Below are 17,613 nucleotides of genomic sequence, written 5' to 3'. Positions count from 1 at the left end.
TCAAGCCCCGTCCTTCGCCTTCTGGCGCCAGGCAAATGCTATCGTTGTTAGGTTAAGCTTCTTAGCTCTAGTTCTCTTATTAGCATAAATAATACCTTTTTGGTCAAGCTCCGAAAAATTGCAGTGTATTTATGCTAAGAGAACTAAACTTTACAAGCGTAACAAAACTATGAAGGCTTTCCGCGCATACGTCAGAAGTCGAAGGGCGGGGGTTGACCAAAACGTTGTTTGAGACGGGTGCGATCAGTTATACCCCAATGTTTCACTGGAGTACTAACAATAAATCAAAACCATTGTTTGTTTCCGAGCAATATAAGAATTCTAAATGGCCTCAAAACAAAATTAACAAGTAGTTTGGTTCTACCTACACAAATCACTATATGTAGGCAAATTGCCTGTTTTACCAAGCAATTGACTAAATCATGGAGTGGAATGCCTTTGTAAACATAGCTGTAAGGAAAAGGATGGAGCTTAGTTGACGACTTCCACACCTGGCAACGTAGCGTTGAGATTATATTCGGTCCAAGTGGGTTTTCGAAAAGTAAGTTTCCCTCTATTGCTTTACACATAGGTGCCCAGAAAGGGGAACAGAGGAAGGCAGTGGCGTAGCGCAGTTCTCTGGGGGCGTAGCGCAGTTCTCAAATATTGGGGACCCCTTAGTGACAAAAAATGATTTCCAATTTTTTGTTATCCACTTATAAATCAGTATAGTACATTCTTGAAACTAAACCAGGATGGTCTGAATCTCTGGTAAATAACTGGAAGAAGAATCTGGACTCCAACGCAGCGGCACAGCCAGGAATCCTTTTTGGAGGAGGGGCGAGCTTCCCACTGCCAAATATTTTGTTCCTGATCCTTTGTATTTTTTCTTGCTTGAAACTTTTTTTAACGAGGTTACATATAATACACAGATATTTAAAAAATACTGTTTAGGAGGAATTCTTTAAAGGGCAGTAAACACACTTCTTTTGGACTTTGAGTTGTATGTACCTTCAGTCTCTATGCTATTCCCTGGCTGAGCCAGGCCAAGATTCAATGTAAGAGCCGCTCACATTAGCCTTCTAATACTAATTAATGAGTAGCTAATACTCAAGCAAACTTATCACTTCAGTTGTGGCGATTGAATCAAACCTCTAGATTGTCAGTGGTGATCTAACATCACAAAGTCAATTTCAATCTGCTACGAAAAAATAACAGCGTACCCAAGTCTTGAGAGATTGATAATAAAGCTGCGATGGGACTCCAGTCACTGAAAATTTGTCACTCAATGAAATTCCACTTGGAAGGACTGAGCCGCCCCCCCCCCCTAAAATAAGGGTTGTTGCCAAACACACGGTGTTTAATTTTGGTGTTAGTGGACCTCAATATTATTTTTCATAATTTTAACGATGCCATTTCTTTTTGATAGACCATTGATCATGTATTTCTGCAAGACTTTTCATGAAACAAGGACCGTTTTATTAATAGATCATCAGTGCTCGAATTTGCATAAGCATCCTCCTACATCTACTGCATTGTTTCACAATGATCCATACAAGAATCCATCCTTCTATCCCCAAACTCTAACAAGGAAATTCGCAGATAGGAATATTCACTTCGAACACTGCAGATCTCAAAATCGTAACACATAGGAAAAGAACTGATTCGACAGAAATGTCCACAAAATTTCACAAAAGCAGAGGAGGGGATATTGGCTTTTAGGGATAATTGGCCCTGGACTCCACCTCCTACTGAGTTTTTGGGCCCTTTTGAAGTAAAATGTAACAGGTTTGGACAATGTGGGAAATTCATTTCAGCTCTTACTTCAATATGGAAAGGCTTGGGGTCCCCATTGAAAACATTTAGTTGGAAGTTACATTTATAGGCACGTGTTAACTAAAATTAGTGGTAAAAGGTCATGAATTACAGAGTTTGATTGTTTATTGTGTAGTAATAAAGCATCGTATGGTTGATCAAGGAGCAACTAAAACTTTCTACTATACCGAGTGTCCCACAAAGGGGTTTACACTATTTGAAGGTTAATAACAGAGAAAGTATTACAGATAACCTGATGGAACTTGTTGTTGTATCTGGATCTGTCATGATTAGTGCTTGTTGCCATCCATTTGTTTTTCTTTAATTTCAGTCCAGTTGCCAGTGACAAGTAATTGACAAGATGGTTCGGAACCTTTCCGTTGAGCAACGGAAGTGGATTTTAAAGTGTTTTTGGAAATGTGAGAACATGGACTTCTTGGGGGATCTTGTGAAAGTTTGTACCACTGCTTCCATCCCTCTTTCCTCCGATACTGATTTCTTCCTGTCACACCGTCCCTTCTTCAGATCACACACAGTTCCTTCCCTCTCAAACTTGTCGCATAATTTCGTAATTGTTATACGTGACGGTGGCGTAGTATCAAATTATGCCCGCCATCATCTCTGCACTTCTTTCATGTTCTCACATTTCCAAAAATACTTTAAAATCCACTTCCGTTGCTCAACGGAAAGGTTCCTAACCATCTTGTCAATTACTTGTCACTGGCAACTGGACTGAAATTAAAGAAAAACAAATGGATGGCAACAAGCACTAATCATGACAGATCCAGATACAACAAGTTTCATCACGTTATCTGTAATACTTTCTCTGTTATTAACATTCAAATAGTGTAAACCCCTTTGTGGGACAATCTGTATTCATAACTGTATACAATTGACACGCTACGCTGCGTTTTCGACAAACTACGTAGCTATAAAGGTAAGGGATACTTTATTATCGATGGCCATCTGCGAGCAAGTTAAGTTAATTCTGCATTTCCGAGGGGACTCATATGACAAGTTACCTGGAATCCTTCTGGCTGAGATAATTCGCGATTAAAATTAACCGATAAGCCATCTGGTGGGGCTTTCAGGAACTAGTCTAAGTAGGATACGTTGTGTTGAAGTCGTTTAAAGCATGGGGAATATGCGAAAGAGTAAGATCTACTGTTCAGGTTTTTTTGTGCTCTAAATCGTTTTATGGGTCAGAACAAATGAGAAGTTTTCATGTATTTCCACCCCGTGGAATCAACAAAATGAAATTTGTAAATAAATCAGGGGAATCGTAATTGATTGACAGAAGATTGGCATGGGGAATAACACTGTAATTCGGCAAGGAAATTACGAAGAATGCACGAGTCTATTCACTTTATTTTTCGAGAGATTGCCATGAAAGTAAAGTTTTAAATTGTACTTTATAAATAAAACTTTTTTCTTTTTCGAAAAGTCATGAAGCGTCTTACCCAATGCATTCATGTATTATGTATGTGTGAAATTTGGAACAGGTGCAAGTCGATTAAGAGAGAAGATGAAAATAGTTTGAGAATGAATTAATGTCAAATGTATCCAGAAAAAGAAAATGGAAATGCTAATGTTCCTGCTTCATTTAGTACGATGTCATTTTTCAGTGAGGATAGCCTGCCATGAAATCGTGAATATTATCGAGAAAGAACTGCAACGATATGTTCGCAATTTTCTCCTGCCAGCTTTTCAAGTATAGGTCAATTTCAATTTCTTTATTTTCAAATAATTTTCGAGAATCCCAGTTACAACATGAGGTGCAGATGATACAGCATTGCTTTGAAGAACCAGTTCGTATACATTAATTTCGTCTGTGTTTTCCCTGTTATTTTTGCCTATCATAATTAAATGCTTCGTTCTCATCACAGCCTCACCTTCGTTAGAGTTCCTGGAATTCACATCGCATTCGCAATATTTAAATATATCGCGTAATTTAAACGTTTCTCCTCCATAGCAACCATGACAACACGCTGCTGTTTCGTGCTACTGCTGAATGTAAACAAAGAGTTATCCTACTTAGAGCGGCCATATTGGAAGCGACACTAGCGCTCAGGTGGTAATTTTAATCGCGAATACACCACTGCTAATTATCGCAGACGCCGTCATATGATGTTACTGGGAACCAGATTTCTGTTTCGTAAATCGATTCTTTTAATAAGCAACGCCATCTGTTGAATTTCTGCGATTATATAAAATTTCAGGAGAACACTGCCCCCCCCCGCATTGCAGGGCAAGCGAGGGCGGCCGCTACGCCACTGGAGAAAGAGAGAGCCCCCTCCACGGAAATTAAATGACAGATGTAACGGCACTAAAAGTTTAGTTAATCATTATATTATTATGTAGAATTTTAATGGTAGATGCTTATAGTTACATAATGTCTAGCCGTAGAAATTTAGGCTAGGAAAACGAAGTTCTAGGCGCCTAGAATTAGGCCCCTTCCTGAACTAACATATACATAATGCCATAAAGTTGTAATTATAAAAAATTACAGATTAAATTAAGTTTTAGTCTTACACCAATGTTCACGTCTTCAAATAGAGTATAAATAAACGCCTTTTACTGTATTTCAGTAACACTTGTAATCCGATATCCAATATGAGGTGAAATTCATTTGTACAGTCAACGGAAAAGATAATGGTAGGCAAATTGTCCACCGCTATTTTAATTACTTTTTTACTCTACATCCTGTGTTGCTTTAAGGAATGAAACTATGTTGGTTCGAAGCAGACATTGTTCTCTGCTTATTGACGTCATTATTTCAATTCATTGGCATCACAATGTGTAATACAGATCGAATTAAAATGGTGGTAGACAATTCGCCTACTGTTTCTTTCGCCGTTGGGTGTACATGGCTATCCTTGAAAAAAATAATACATTTTTAGGTATGTCACAATCATATGACAAGATCTGTTGTATGTTCTGTAAGGTCCATGAAAAAATATTCTACTATTCAGGATTATAAGATTTCAATATTTTTAAGATATTTCATCTTTTTTTGCGAGCAGGAATCAAAGAAAAGAGACTAGCGTGATAAGATGAGAAATATTTACAGTATTGAAAGCTCTGATCAATATGATTGATTTGCTTTATTTTACTTCGCTTTTTGTGCCACTTTTGGCTAATTTGTGAAGATGAGTATGACTGGTGATATGATGAAATTAATGAACTCACAAAGAACACCCAGGCCCTGAAACCTACACATTTGTATCAACATAAAACTAGATTCCAATATTAATATTTCTTGTATTCATAACTTAGATATGGTACATAACTTTTTACAAACTGTTTACTATATTTGATAGTCATTTGTTTCATTTTGAACACGTACGTTCATAAATTCACATTACAAACTCATCATAACTCAACATAACACAACACGTACGTTCAAAAATTCACATTACAAACTCATCATAACTCAACATAACACAACATTGTAACTATTGTGCTCGTCACAATATAATCCCCCTCTCTTAGGAAAAAAATTCTGCGTGAGACAATTATCAATATACATTAAACTGTCGAACAAGAAGAAAATTTACAATAAAAGGGTCACGATTACACAGTGCTTTCTACAAACACTAACGCAATACAATATTTGCGTTCAAGCATGCCATTCATACATAATTTAGGCAATTTTCTTTGTCATATTCTCTTTATACAAAGAAGCAAAATTTATGACTTTCATAAATATACACAAATATTTCATTGAGAACACAGAAAATAAATACAACATTATACACAAAAATCATTTGGGTTACTCATTTTTTTCTTTCAATAGCTCTCTTCTCTTTTCTTCCGTACAATTAAAAAGTTTAAGATTTGTTAAGTTCTGCTTTTGTTCCTTTGCTGGCGTCGACAATGATATTAAATGTGCTTGGTTATTCTTAACTTCCTTGACTTGATAAGGACCAACATACAAGCTGAAAAATTTGTGAATGCTATCACTAATAGCTTTGCTTTTAAGATGGTTTCTAACAAGAACCAGGTCACCAGATTTTATCGGATGCTTAGGTTCATTAAAATCCCTTTTAATATTTTGGTTTTTCTGTTTTATATTTGCTTCAGACATTATACACTTTGTCTTCCAGGGTAAATGTTTCAAGTCATCTGGCCAACTTATTTTGTCTATTATTTCATCGTGATAATCAACATGCATAAAAAGTTCAGATGGTGTGAAACCGGTTGTTTCCGATTTTGAATTATTCAATAGATGAACGACAATATTCACATAATTAAACCAAAGTTTATGGTTATACTTACAAAACATTCTCAATAGTCTCACCAGCTCTTTATTGTAACGTTCGACAGGATTGGCAAAAGGTGCATATGGTGAAGTTAAACACATGTTTAACACTCACAGAATCCAAATAACTTTTAAATTCAGTTGACTTAAATTGCGAACCATTGTCGGTGAGAATTACCTTACACTTTGGGTAATGATTAAAGTAAATTCCAAACTTGTTCATTATTTCCTTTGAGGTTGCACGTCGAAGACAATAAACCATCACAAATTTACTCATTACATCTACAATGACTAATATATGTTGGAAACCTTTAGACAAAGGTAATGGACCAATTAAGTCGGCTGAAAGTAAGTAGTGAGGTTTGGTTGAATACACATGTAATTCTTCCTTTGAAATTTTAAAGGTGCATTGCTTATCCCTTGCACATGAAAGACAGTTTCTTAAATAGTCCTTAATACTTTTACGCATTTTAGGCCAATAATAAAATCTTTTACAAAAAGCGTAAATTTTAAAATAGCCGAAATGTCCCTTTAAATCATGCTGTTTATTCAAAACATCTCCAATTAAAGCACTAGGAACTATTATCTTCCAATCATCATCTACATAAGGTTTGAAAAATAGTATGCCATCATGAACGGAATACTTCCTTTTAATTATCAGATTTACTTCTTGAGACTACAATTTTCTTCTTAACGACGAACAAAGCAGATCTTTCTCTTGTGCACTTCGCCAGAAATTGGGTTCTATATCAGAGATTAGTGATTTACGTACATTTCTTTAATCGTAGTCACTGGTGATTTACTAATTGGATAACGACTTAACGTATCAGCAACTGGATTTTGAGAACCAGATACATGTTCGATTGTAAAGTTGTATGATTGTAGCTTAAGTGCCCATCGGTTCAATCTAGGGTTCAGTGTCCTTACTGATTCAAGCCAGCAGAACGATTTGTGGTCACTGTAGATTGTAAAATGCCTTCCAGTAATATACACTGTAAACTTTTCCACGGCATAAAGAATAGCAAGGCATTCTATTTCATGTGTACTGTACGTGGTTTCAACTCCTTTCAAAGTGCGACTGACATACTGAATGACATTTACATTTCCATCTTCATCAGGTTGCCAAAGTACTGCTCCTCGCCGATCTTAGAACCATCAACATTAATACAGAATTCCTTATTAAAATCAGGTTGTCCTAATGATGAAGATGATAGGATTAATTTCTTTAGGTTATTAAAGGACTGCTGATGATCTTCCGTCCAGCACCAGTTTGAGTTTCCTTTCAGTAATTGATACAAAGGAGCTGCAGCAGTTGCAAAATTTCGCACAAATTTTCTCCTCCAGTTAGCCAAACCCAGAAAACGACGAACATCCTTCTTACATTTTGGAACTGGAAATTCGGAGATTGCCTTATTGCTCTCCGGATCTACTTTTATTTCGGTGCCAGATATTATATGTCCTAGAAATTTAATTTCAGTCCTAATGAACCTGCACTTAGACAATTTTACAGACATATTTACCTTATGAAGTGTCTCCAGCACATATTTCAATTGCTCATTATGAGAAGACAAATCAGGTGAAAATATAAGAAGATCATCTATGTAACAAATAAGGAACGAACTTGTAGATGGATTAAAAATCTGATTCATTCTTTCCACAAAAACAGATACAGCTGACGTTATGCCAAACGGCAAGAATTTAAACACGTACTGTCGGCCTCTGTATGAAAATGCTGTATACTTGTAAGATCACTCTGTAAGTGGAATTTGGAAATAACCCGGCGTTACCCCCACACCCCCTATACGCCTTTATGGCGTGGTGCAATGCACAGGGGAGCACTTTACCTTTTTTACCCGACTATAAATCCAAGGTTGAAAACACTGTAGCTCCTTGGAATCTCTGAAGTAGTTCATTAATCGGTTTCACACGAACTAGAGGAGATATCACATGTTTATTTAAACGACGAAAATCAACCACTGGCCGCCACTGTCCACCAGCTTTTGGTACTATATGTAGCGGATTTAAATAAGGTGAAGCCGATTCTTGAATGACTCCCCAAGACTTCCATTTAGTGAGTTCCTTCTCCAAATAATCTCTTCGAGCTATAGGTATATGATATATGGGAGCCACAATTGTTTCTGTTGTATTTAATTTAATCTCGTAAGGCTCTATTTTAGCTTACCTTGGTTTATCAGAAAACAATGTTCTGAAACTTAACAATAACTTAAAAAATAAATCATACATTTCATCAGTAGCAATCAACAAACTATTATCAGCTAAAGTAGCTATAAGATCTGTTTCTGATGCTAAGTAGTTTTCATCCTCTTCTTCCTCAGAATTCTTATAAAATGTTACAAAGTTACTTTGAAGAGAACATGAAGGGAACGTGTCAGTCGTTTCTAAAACATAATTAGATTGAACTCCTTTATCACTTGATAATGTGATATTTTGCTTCTTGAAATCAATTATTGCTCCGAAGCGCCAAAGAAATGGCAATCCTAATATTACTTCAGCATGTAACTGCTTAATAACATATAACTCTATATGAAAGTGCTCTGAAGCTATTATTAAACTAATATTCTTAGAACCGATAACTCTAAATCTTTTGTCACCAGCAAAAGAAAATAATTTAACATTTTCCACTGAATCTAATCTAGCAGTAGGAATAATAGTTTTCAATTTTAACCAAGTTGCATAATCCATTAAATTTGCTTGACTCCCACAATCAATAATACAGTTAATGTTTAAGTCACAAATTTGACCTGGCAACACAATAACTCTTCTGTTTGAAACAAGAACACCGTCATCGTCCATTACCCATTCTGGTTCAGCTTCATACCAATCGAGTACAAAGTTTATAGTAAGAACTTCCTTTTCCGAATGGTTGGGAACAATAGATGTGTTGCTATGAAAATTGACATTATCTTCAATTGATGTTGGAGTATAGTGATGAATATGCTCCTTGTAATTAACTGGACAGAGGAACCGGAGCTCATTACTCTGCCTTACATGTTTAAGGATGAGTGTTCACTTGTATTAGCAGTCGTTCCTGTTAAATTGCACACTCCACTACTCGAAGGTACTTGACTTTGGGTCACGTTACTGCTAGTCCCGGGTTGTGGTAACAAATTGGAATTATTACCATACCATAAAGAGTTATTCGCTGGATATATACTTGGTTGAGTTACTGTACTACTGCAAGAAGTAAATGGTGTAGTCCAGCGAGAGAATATCCACGGTTGAGTAGGATATTGCACCATGGAATTTAAATTATTTGCATTCCACTGAGCCAAAGGTACAGATGGATTCACCTGCATACTCTGCGAAGGCCTTAACCACGGTTCAGCTAAAGAAGGTTGAGATTGTTGTTTAGATTGTTGAGTGTTGCTTCGTACTGTGTTCCAATTACATCTACCCCGTTGGTTCCTTACTGGACGTTTGTTATAACCACTTTGTGTATTTGGTTGAACACTATTCGGAGATGAAAAGCCTTCATCTGTTCGTAAAGTATTTTGGATCTGTTGATTTGAGCATGGATTTGATTGCTGAACGTTGCTCGAAATTCTACTTGCACCACCAATTGTTGTAGGTTCGGTATTTTGGGAAGATGTAAAATTTCTGGTCTTACGAAAATCTTACGTTTTGACAGAAACTTGTCCAACATTGAATGATTGTTTGGATTTGTTGTTCAGAAATTTGGTTGTCTTATTTCTTCTCATAAATTCTTCCTGGTCCTCTGGAACTCTAAATGATTTGTTTTTTCCCGAATGAACCAAATCAATTCTGTCTAAAATAGATATCAGTCTGTCCATACTTGGTATGTCATGACATGACACAAATTCTGACACATTTCTCGGTATTTGTCGCAACACTAACTGAATCATATCAGATTCAGATGGGTCTTCTTCCAAATTTGAATAGGCAGAATAGAGTTTTAATGCAAAAGTAGCTAAGTTTTCATCAACATTAGGATCATATTTTCTTGTTCGTAGAGCTGCCAATTGTGCTTGTACTACTTGTTCAGAAGCATAGTGATGCAAAAACTTTCCTACGAAATCCTGAAAACATGAAAATCTCTTCTTATGAGAATTATACCATAACAAAGCCTTGCCGTAAAAACACTTATATATACTATTCAGCCTGTATTCCTCCGGAACTCCCATTAGATTGAATGTTGAAACTAACTGATCAATATAGTCTCTAGGACTTTGTTTCTCTAAATTTCCCCCGAACTTTGGGAGTAGGTTCAAGTCACTCACTTTTAATATGCGTTGCAGTCTCATTACAGCCAGTTACTATTGCTTGTGGAGGACGGTTATTCAACGAAGTCATCGAATTCTGAAGACGAGGTGTCATTGGGTCAAACGGTACTGTAGTTACTACTGTGCTATCCTGATTATTCGGACTTATGAAGTGTACATTACTTCTGGCAGTACCAAAACCTCTGCCGCGATTATATGTTGCATTAATTCGTTCAGAATTATTGTCTAACACAACTATTTCTGCAAACTGTTAATGGGCAGGAATTGGTATGAATGCTACAGTTAATAGAATCCGTAGTCGTAGCATTTGTTGAACAGTCCGGGAAACAAGCATGGACATTGCTAGTGCAATTGTCAGGCGAGTTGTGAACAGAACCGGTGTTAAATTGCCTTTGTAACGAATTATCACAACCACATAAATCTCGTGTGACATATGAATTAGTGAAAGAAGTACTTGAACACTTTTTAGAATTAACATTATTGATGGCCTGATAACGCTCCCTAACTAATCTGCTTCTCTTCGTTCTCTTGCCCTTGTACATTTGCTTTACATGCGTAGTATTCGAATCTTCACTCCCAAAATCTGTTACATCTGTATCGGATGAAGTTGCGTTTGTATTTTTGCCTTTAAAAGAAACAAATTTCTTCTTTCTCTTAACATGGTTTCTAGTTAAAGCTGTTATTGGAGTAATTTGTGCAGTTTGAGAATTGACATCGACTTGATTGGCTTCAGACACGTCAGATATTTTATCAACGGTTGGTGCATTATCATTCTCAGGAGCTAACACTTTTGTACTACTAATGTGCCCTATTTTAGTTTTAATTACACCAATCTCATCTTCTAAGCGAGAAATAGATACTTGTTGTTCATTTAGTGTAATTTTAACAGCACTTATATTGCAGGCTTGTTCTTCCGCTTGTGACGTTAGTTCGACGAGATGTTCCTGATGAGAAGAAGTCTTTGCAATAAGTGATTCTATAGTAGACTGCACACCACTTAATTCCTCTTTAACCTCATTTTTAAGGGCGTTAGTATTTATTTTGCAAGCATCAGCCACCTGTTTTATTTCTTCTCGGAGTTCAGCGCGAAAAGTAACAAGAGACTGATTGAAACTTTCTGAAAGAGTCGCTGTTATTAACTCCTGACTTTCAGAAAACTTTTTCATTTGATCAGTGAGTTGCTGTTTCATATGCTCTTGGCTGTCTGTAAGCTGTTGTTTCATCTGCTCTTGGGTGTCTGTAAGCTGTTTCATCTGTGCTTGGCTGTCTGTAAGCTGCTGTTTAATCTGCGCTTGGCTGTCTGTAAGCTGTTGTTTCATCTGCTCCTGACTTTCTGTAAACTGCAACTGAACGTCATCCATTTTATGAATTATTGTCTCCAATAATGCATTGAAATTATTATCTTCATTGTGTTCAGTCCCATGCTGGCTAAACATCGGATCGCATACTTTGCACAAGTACTGATCAAATGTATCAGAATTACTGGAATGTAACGTTGCTAACTGTAGACATTTATGGTGATATAACTTTCCACATTTGCGACAAGTTATACACCTAGCATTCTTATCTGGATCCTTACAACAACCCAAATTTTCAACATTGATTTCCGCATTGTCAGAAATCAAGCTTTCATCAATAGTTTGTCCTTTTCGTGTTGATCTTTTCCCTTTATCTGTAATTATTTAACTATATTATTAAGAAAAAACGTATAGCTAAACACTTACTAATTCGAATCCTGGAAACTGGGTCGCCAAATTTTTTGAAACCTACACATTTGTATCAACATAAAACTAGATTCCAATATTAATATTTCTTGTATTCATAACTTAGATATGGTACATAACTTTTTACAAACTGTTTACTATATTCGATAGTCATTTGTTTCATTTTAAACACGTACGTTCATAAATTCACATTACAAACTCATCATAACTCAACATAACACAACACGTACGTTCATAAATTCACATTACAAACTCATCATAACTCAACATACCACAACATTGTAACTATTGTGCTCGTCACAGCCCAGGCCAGCAATCGAACCCGAAACCTCTTGCGCCGTATTCCGTTGTGCTAACCACTTTTTTGTTTTATGTGACAGGGTGTACCAAAAGTGATGGCGCAAACTGAAACTGTGAAAAGTGACTTCATTGTTTGTACACATCGTACACTTGTGTCATTGCGCACTCCGAGGTTTGTTTGTTTAACACTGAACACTGCCGTACAGTGGGATCCATGAGTATTGCCGTGCAAATTGTCCATCACCATATTCGTGCAATTTATTTGACTCAATAAGAGCTTCAAGAATTAAAAGAAAACTCAAAACAAGCTGTTGACAACTTCTGCACCAGCATACATAAAAACTCATCGCTTAAAAACATCTAGGATGTAAGAGAAAAATTAATGAAAATAGTCATGGACAATTTGCATGGTAATACTCATGAATCCCACTGTACATGTAACATACTATACTGTACAATAGTCCTTGGTAATAAAAGCAACAGTAATGTCTAGCGAGGTGAACCTTTTCTTTAGTTCTGTTATTTGGAATCTGAGAGTCTCAACCGGGTATCAAACCCGGGACCTCTTGATTACAATGCGACTATGTTACCGCTATCATCTGGGAGTCCCAGTGTATTTACGACTAAGACTTAATTTCATAACGAAAATTTGGTAACTTGAGGCTTACGAACTGTTTTCTTTACCTAGTGAAATTGCCAAAAGTAGTCTGACGGTTTGATTGAGTTGGTGTTTTAAGTCCACTTTGTGCACAGTAAGACTAATCGGGACTGGACCTACAGTTCAAAGTGGAATTCGAAACACTATGTGTCTCCACCGGGTATCGAACCCGGGACCCCTTGATTACAAGGCGGCGACGCTACCACTGCGACATCGGGGAGGCCCCTTCCTGTTGACGGGATTGGTGTCAAATGGGTAACAAACATGTAAAATTTATAAATATTTTTGTAGGGAAAAACATGATTGATTTACATGCCATGGCTATCAGTATGCAATGTAGTGCCGAGGCAACAAAAGATGTACAGGGCGTTCAGATAAAACCTCCCTGATTTCAAATTACAATTTTGAGGAAACTATTCGACATAGAGCCTTGCGGCTTGCGGCATCATGTAAAGCAACTCAAAAGTATTTTTTTAGGTGCTGAGTAATTAGCAACGATGATAACAACACAAAAGAGAGCCCCAATTTCAGTTCAAAGATGTGTCAGATGTGCGTTTGAGCGGGAGCCACCAGACGTAAAGTCAATTAAGAATTGGTAGAGATCGAGTATTGACTAGACATTTTAAGGGTTATGAAAGAAGCCGACGTAGAAGTGCACTATTTTTTATTTTTTTAAAAAATAAACATTTTGAGTTGCTTTCCATGATGCCGCAAACAGCAAGGCTATATGTCGAATAGTTTCCTCATAATTGTAATTGGAAATCAGGGAGGTTTCATATGAACACCCTGTATATTTAGGATAAAAGAGCATTTATTTATTGAGGTTTACTTCCTTATTGGGGAAAGGGTAGTGATAATCTCTTCTCTTCTGACGACGTCACTGAATACATTTTTTTACACTTGCAGTTTAATTAAGCTCTTTTTTTTTTATCAACATGATTTGAAAAGCAACTCTAAATCAAGGTCCACTTGTACCCGGACATGTTCTATTTTTAAATAATAATAATAATGACGTCTGGACGGATTTCTTTTCAGAGTAAAAATGTCCCAGTTTTCTACAAATCCTGAACAAAAAAATAAAAATCGACTTCTCTTACTGACTTAAACACGATAAAAAATGTGCAATTAAATTAGTTTGAAGGCAATAGACACATTTTAAATATGATGTTTACAGCGTGAAAGATGTGTCGGTGCTTCTCCCCACAAAATGTCCTCCCTCCTTCTCCCTCTCTCTCATATTGATTTGTTTACCCTCGGGTCTGAATGCTCTTTACTACTACCAATAACAGAAACTTCCGAAAGTGATACAAAATATCTTCAATTAACAAAAGATTCTAAATTTCAAATTTTAAAATACTGCGGTAACGGTAATATCTTCTATGGCACTACCAAATTAGAGGTTTTTCCTATACTTTACACTATAGTTTCATGGATAATATCTGTTATGTTATTATACTACAATCAAGAAATACATATGTGGAGATTCGCTGACAATACCCCTGCATAAAGTGATACTGGGCATCACCCGACTTCTAATCAATGGCTTCAGGCAGCAGTGGCGGGATTAGGGGTAGTTGCTCCCCCACTTTTGTCAATTTTCGCTCCGCATTATGGCATCTTCATGCTAAGCTTTGTATACCAAAAGAAAAAAAAACTTTCCATGCGCCCCCCATTTCAGTTTTGGTACTCAATCGCCGCCTGAGAGAGGTGCTGATCGCGTCACCTCCATCACGCTCAAGATTGAGAATGTGTGCAAGGCCCCATACCTACACACCGCTATGGGCCTTCGTAGCAATGCAATGCACAGGAAATAGCGTTATCCTTTTTACATTATATGCCTGTGTTGTGTAAGTACATAGCATATACGCAAAAACACTCTTGAGACACATCGACTAAAAACTAAAAATACCAGCCAACAGATCTAGCGAGTAGGAGAATGGAGTAGTTAACAACCAAGTTGCGAAATGTGAGCCCAAGCATTGCCACGCAGACTGATGTTTTGCTCCCGCTGTGTTAGCGTTTTCACGCTTTTAATTTCTGATTCTTGCAGAAAAAGGCTATGTCTGTTTCATCCATCTTTTGCGTCATCATCGGAGGCGCGCTCACCTTCCTAACGACGTTCTACGCACTGGAGTACTTCTACGGTTGCCAGCAACTCATCACGTGGGACGACGTGAAGTCGGAGCTCGTGTGGTTGGAGAAGAAGTTCCCCACCCAGCCGAAAGAGACGTGGTGCACCATCATGAGGGCGATCTCGACGCACACGTGCCGCAAGTCGGAGCAGACGCTCGTGTTCTTCCTGCTGGCGTCAGAGAAGAGCAGGAGCGTCGCTCTGTGCTTCAGCGAGTTTCTGGGCCTCAGCCTCAGGAGGATGAAAGGCGTGCAGAGCGGCTGCACGGTGCATGGCCTGACGGGCTACTCTTTCGCCAAAGAGACGTCCGTGCCGTTCTTCTACGAAGCCATGCAGAAGGCGCTGCGGAACAAGGTTGTGGTGGTGGAAGACTTCCAGGCGGCTCACGGCAACGTCGCCAAGGTTCTTCCGGGGCTGCTGGGTCGTAGTTCAACAGCCAAGGACGCGGTGGTTGTCTTCACGGTCAATCTGCGCGCCAACTGCACGTGCATCGAAAAGTCGGCGCAGGAGGTGGCAGAGGAGTACCTGCACTGCAAGTGGAACGGTGATCTGGACAAGTCAACTCTCAAATGCATCTTCGGGCACCTTCGTGCGTATTTCATCCACGTGGTACCGGAAGTTTCGTCTCCTTGTTCTGCTTTCATGTATTTCGATTGGAACCGTGGATAAATTCTGTTACATTAGGATCTAGTTTTATTTACAATACCCACCGGAACAATATTTTGAATCAGTCTCCCTCGGATACTCTGGCTCATTGCTGTCAAGTTGAAGGTTTTTAGCAGGGACGGGATAGATCTAGAATGGTTTATTATGTCCTTCTCACAACTGTCGCAGTACTGGACGATAGTCACATGGCGGATTCACATCTCGTACTTTCATGATTTTTAAGTTCCCTGGTTTCTGTTTTAATTCTTCTTCATTTTCCTCTTCTGTACGTTGAATTCACAACAACAGATTTCACTTGGTTGTTCAATGACATACAGGGTGTATCATAATTGATAGCGCAAACTAAAATGGTAAAGAGTGAACTATAGTAGAAGAAAAAAGTCTCGGTAAACATGGGGTCGCACAGGTACAGTTTCCGACATAATTGCGAATGTACAGGGCCGGATAAAGACGAAATTGGGCCTGATGCACTTACATACTGTGATTAATATATATATATATATAGTTTTCTATTTTAATGTTTTTCTTGTCTTTGATGTTTTCTTCTTATTATTATTATTGTGATTATGATAATGTACCATGAAATGATTATGAGAGGTGCGCTAGTGCTACTTACTTATATTGCTGTTTTTCGAGCCTTAGCAAGCGCGAATTCTTCGATCGTGTCAGTGAAATCAAGGCTGCGAAGCAGCTCATGCTTATTGCTCATAAGCGGCAGCATGCTTAGCCTTTCCTGCCCCATTGAAGACCGCAGCTCTCCTTTGACTATTCCCAACTTTGAGAAGCTCCGTTCGCCGGAGGCATTGGACACCATCATGCACAGATAGATGCGCAACGCAATCTCGACGTTTGGAAATGTCTGAGAAAGATTCAACGAACAGAAGCCTGCACATGGTAAGCTCTGCTGATTCGTTCACAGTCACCGGTTTCTGAGTGCGCATAAATGTAGCAAACTGTACCAGCTCAGCCGCCGAGATTCTTTGCTTTTTCCTCGATCTGCTCAATGCTCAATGACGTTAGTTCCGAGAGAAATCCGAATGTTTTACAAATATCGTCATATGCCTTCACCCGCTTTTTCAGTTCAGCTACAGACTGTCGATCATGACCAGATACGTCTCATTCGCTTTCGCTTACGGCCTGGACGCTGCTCATCTTTGCATTCGCCGTGTTGAACCTTTTCGGTCGCCATCTGCTCATACACGTCAAATCTATACGGTGCAAACTGAACCGTGTCGACCAGTGATGCCATCAAGCCAATTGCCGTATTCATTCTGACTGTAGGATCTTGGAGGCTAATGCTCGTACTGTTGAGACGGCCAAGGATATCGTTCCAGGCAGTCGCCATAACTGCTGTCTCAAGTTCGTTCATCCTGCGTGAAAAGCCCGCGCTCTGTGCAATAATTGTGCAATTATTACCTATTGTTAAGCACGAGCGCGCTTTCGCAGTATCGCCGTTTAGCACCAATAAAATTTAAATTTGGCAACCAGCTTTTCTGATTGATACCTAATTTTAGCGATACAAGCCCCAGATTTTTTTTCTTATTCTTTGTGTTCGCAGGCATGTACTGTAAATTTACCCTTGTTGTTGTTATGATTTTTTTGTCAGAAAACGCACTAAATACGGAAAGGGGGCCATGACAGGGGTGGCAACTTGTGTGCGTTTTTTTAACGAGTTTATAGGATGCTGGTGCTTCCAATTAAGTAACTAATCTGATATAGCCTGAATGCGTGTATTATTTTGACATACTTAAATATATCCAAAATTACTGAAATCATAAACAAAGTGGCTACGACATAAAGATAGCGTTACAAATATT

At 38.1% G+C, this 17,613-nt stretch overlaps 1 protein-coding gene across 1 annotated transcript; it reads left to right on the top strand.

Annotated features, from left to right (window-relative positions):
• Positions 1 to 336: 336 nt before the first annotated feature.
• Positions 337 to 15,799, top strand: LOC146000117 (uncharacterized). Its single transcript, XM_083137465.1, has 2 exons — positions 337 to 541; positions 15,050 to 15,799. The coding sequence occupies exon 2, from the start codon at positions 15,059 to 15,061 to the stop codon at positions 15,797 to 15,799; it is 741 nt and encodes a 246-aa protein (XP_082993591.1). The 5' UTR covers positions 337 to 541; positions 15,050 to 15,058.
• Positions 15,800 to 17,613: the final 1,814 nt, after the last annotated feature.

Source organism: Lepisma saccharinum, chromosome 16 (genome assembly GCF_977018435.1).
Source record: "Lepisma saccharinum chromosome 16, izLepSacc3.1, whole genome shotgun sequence".
NCBI lineage: Eukaryota > Metazoa > Arthropoda > Insecta > Zygentoma > Lepismatidae > Lepisma > Lepisma saccharinum.
The sequence above is the reverse complement of the archived record's forward strand: the minus strand, read 5'-3'. Positions and strand labels throughout refer to the sequence as shown.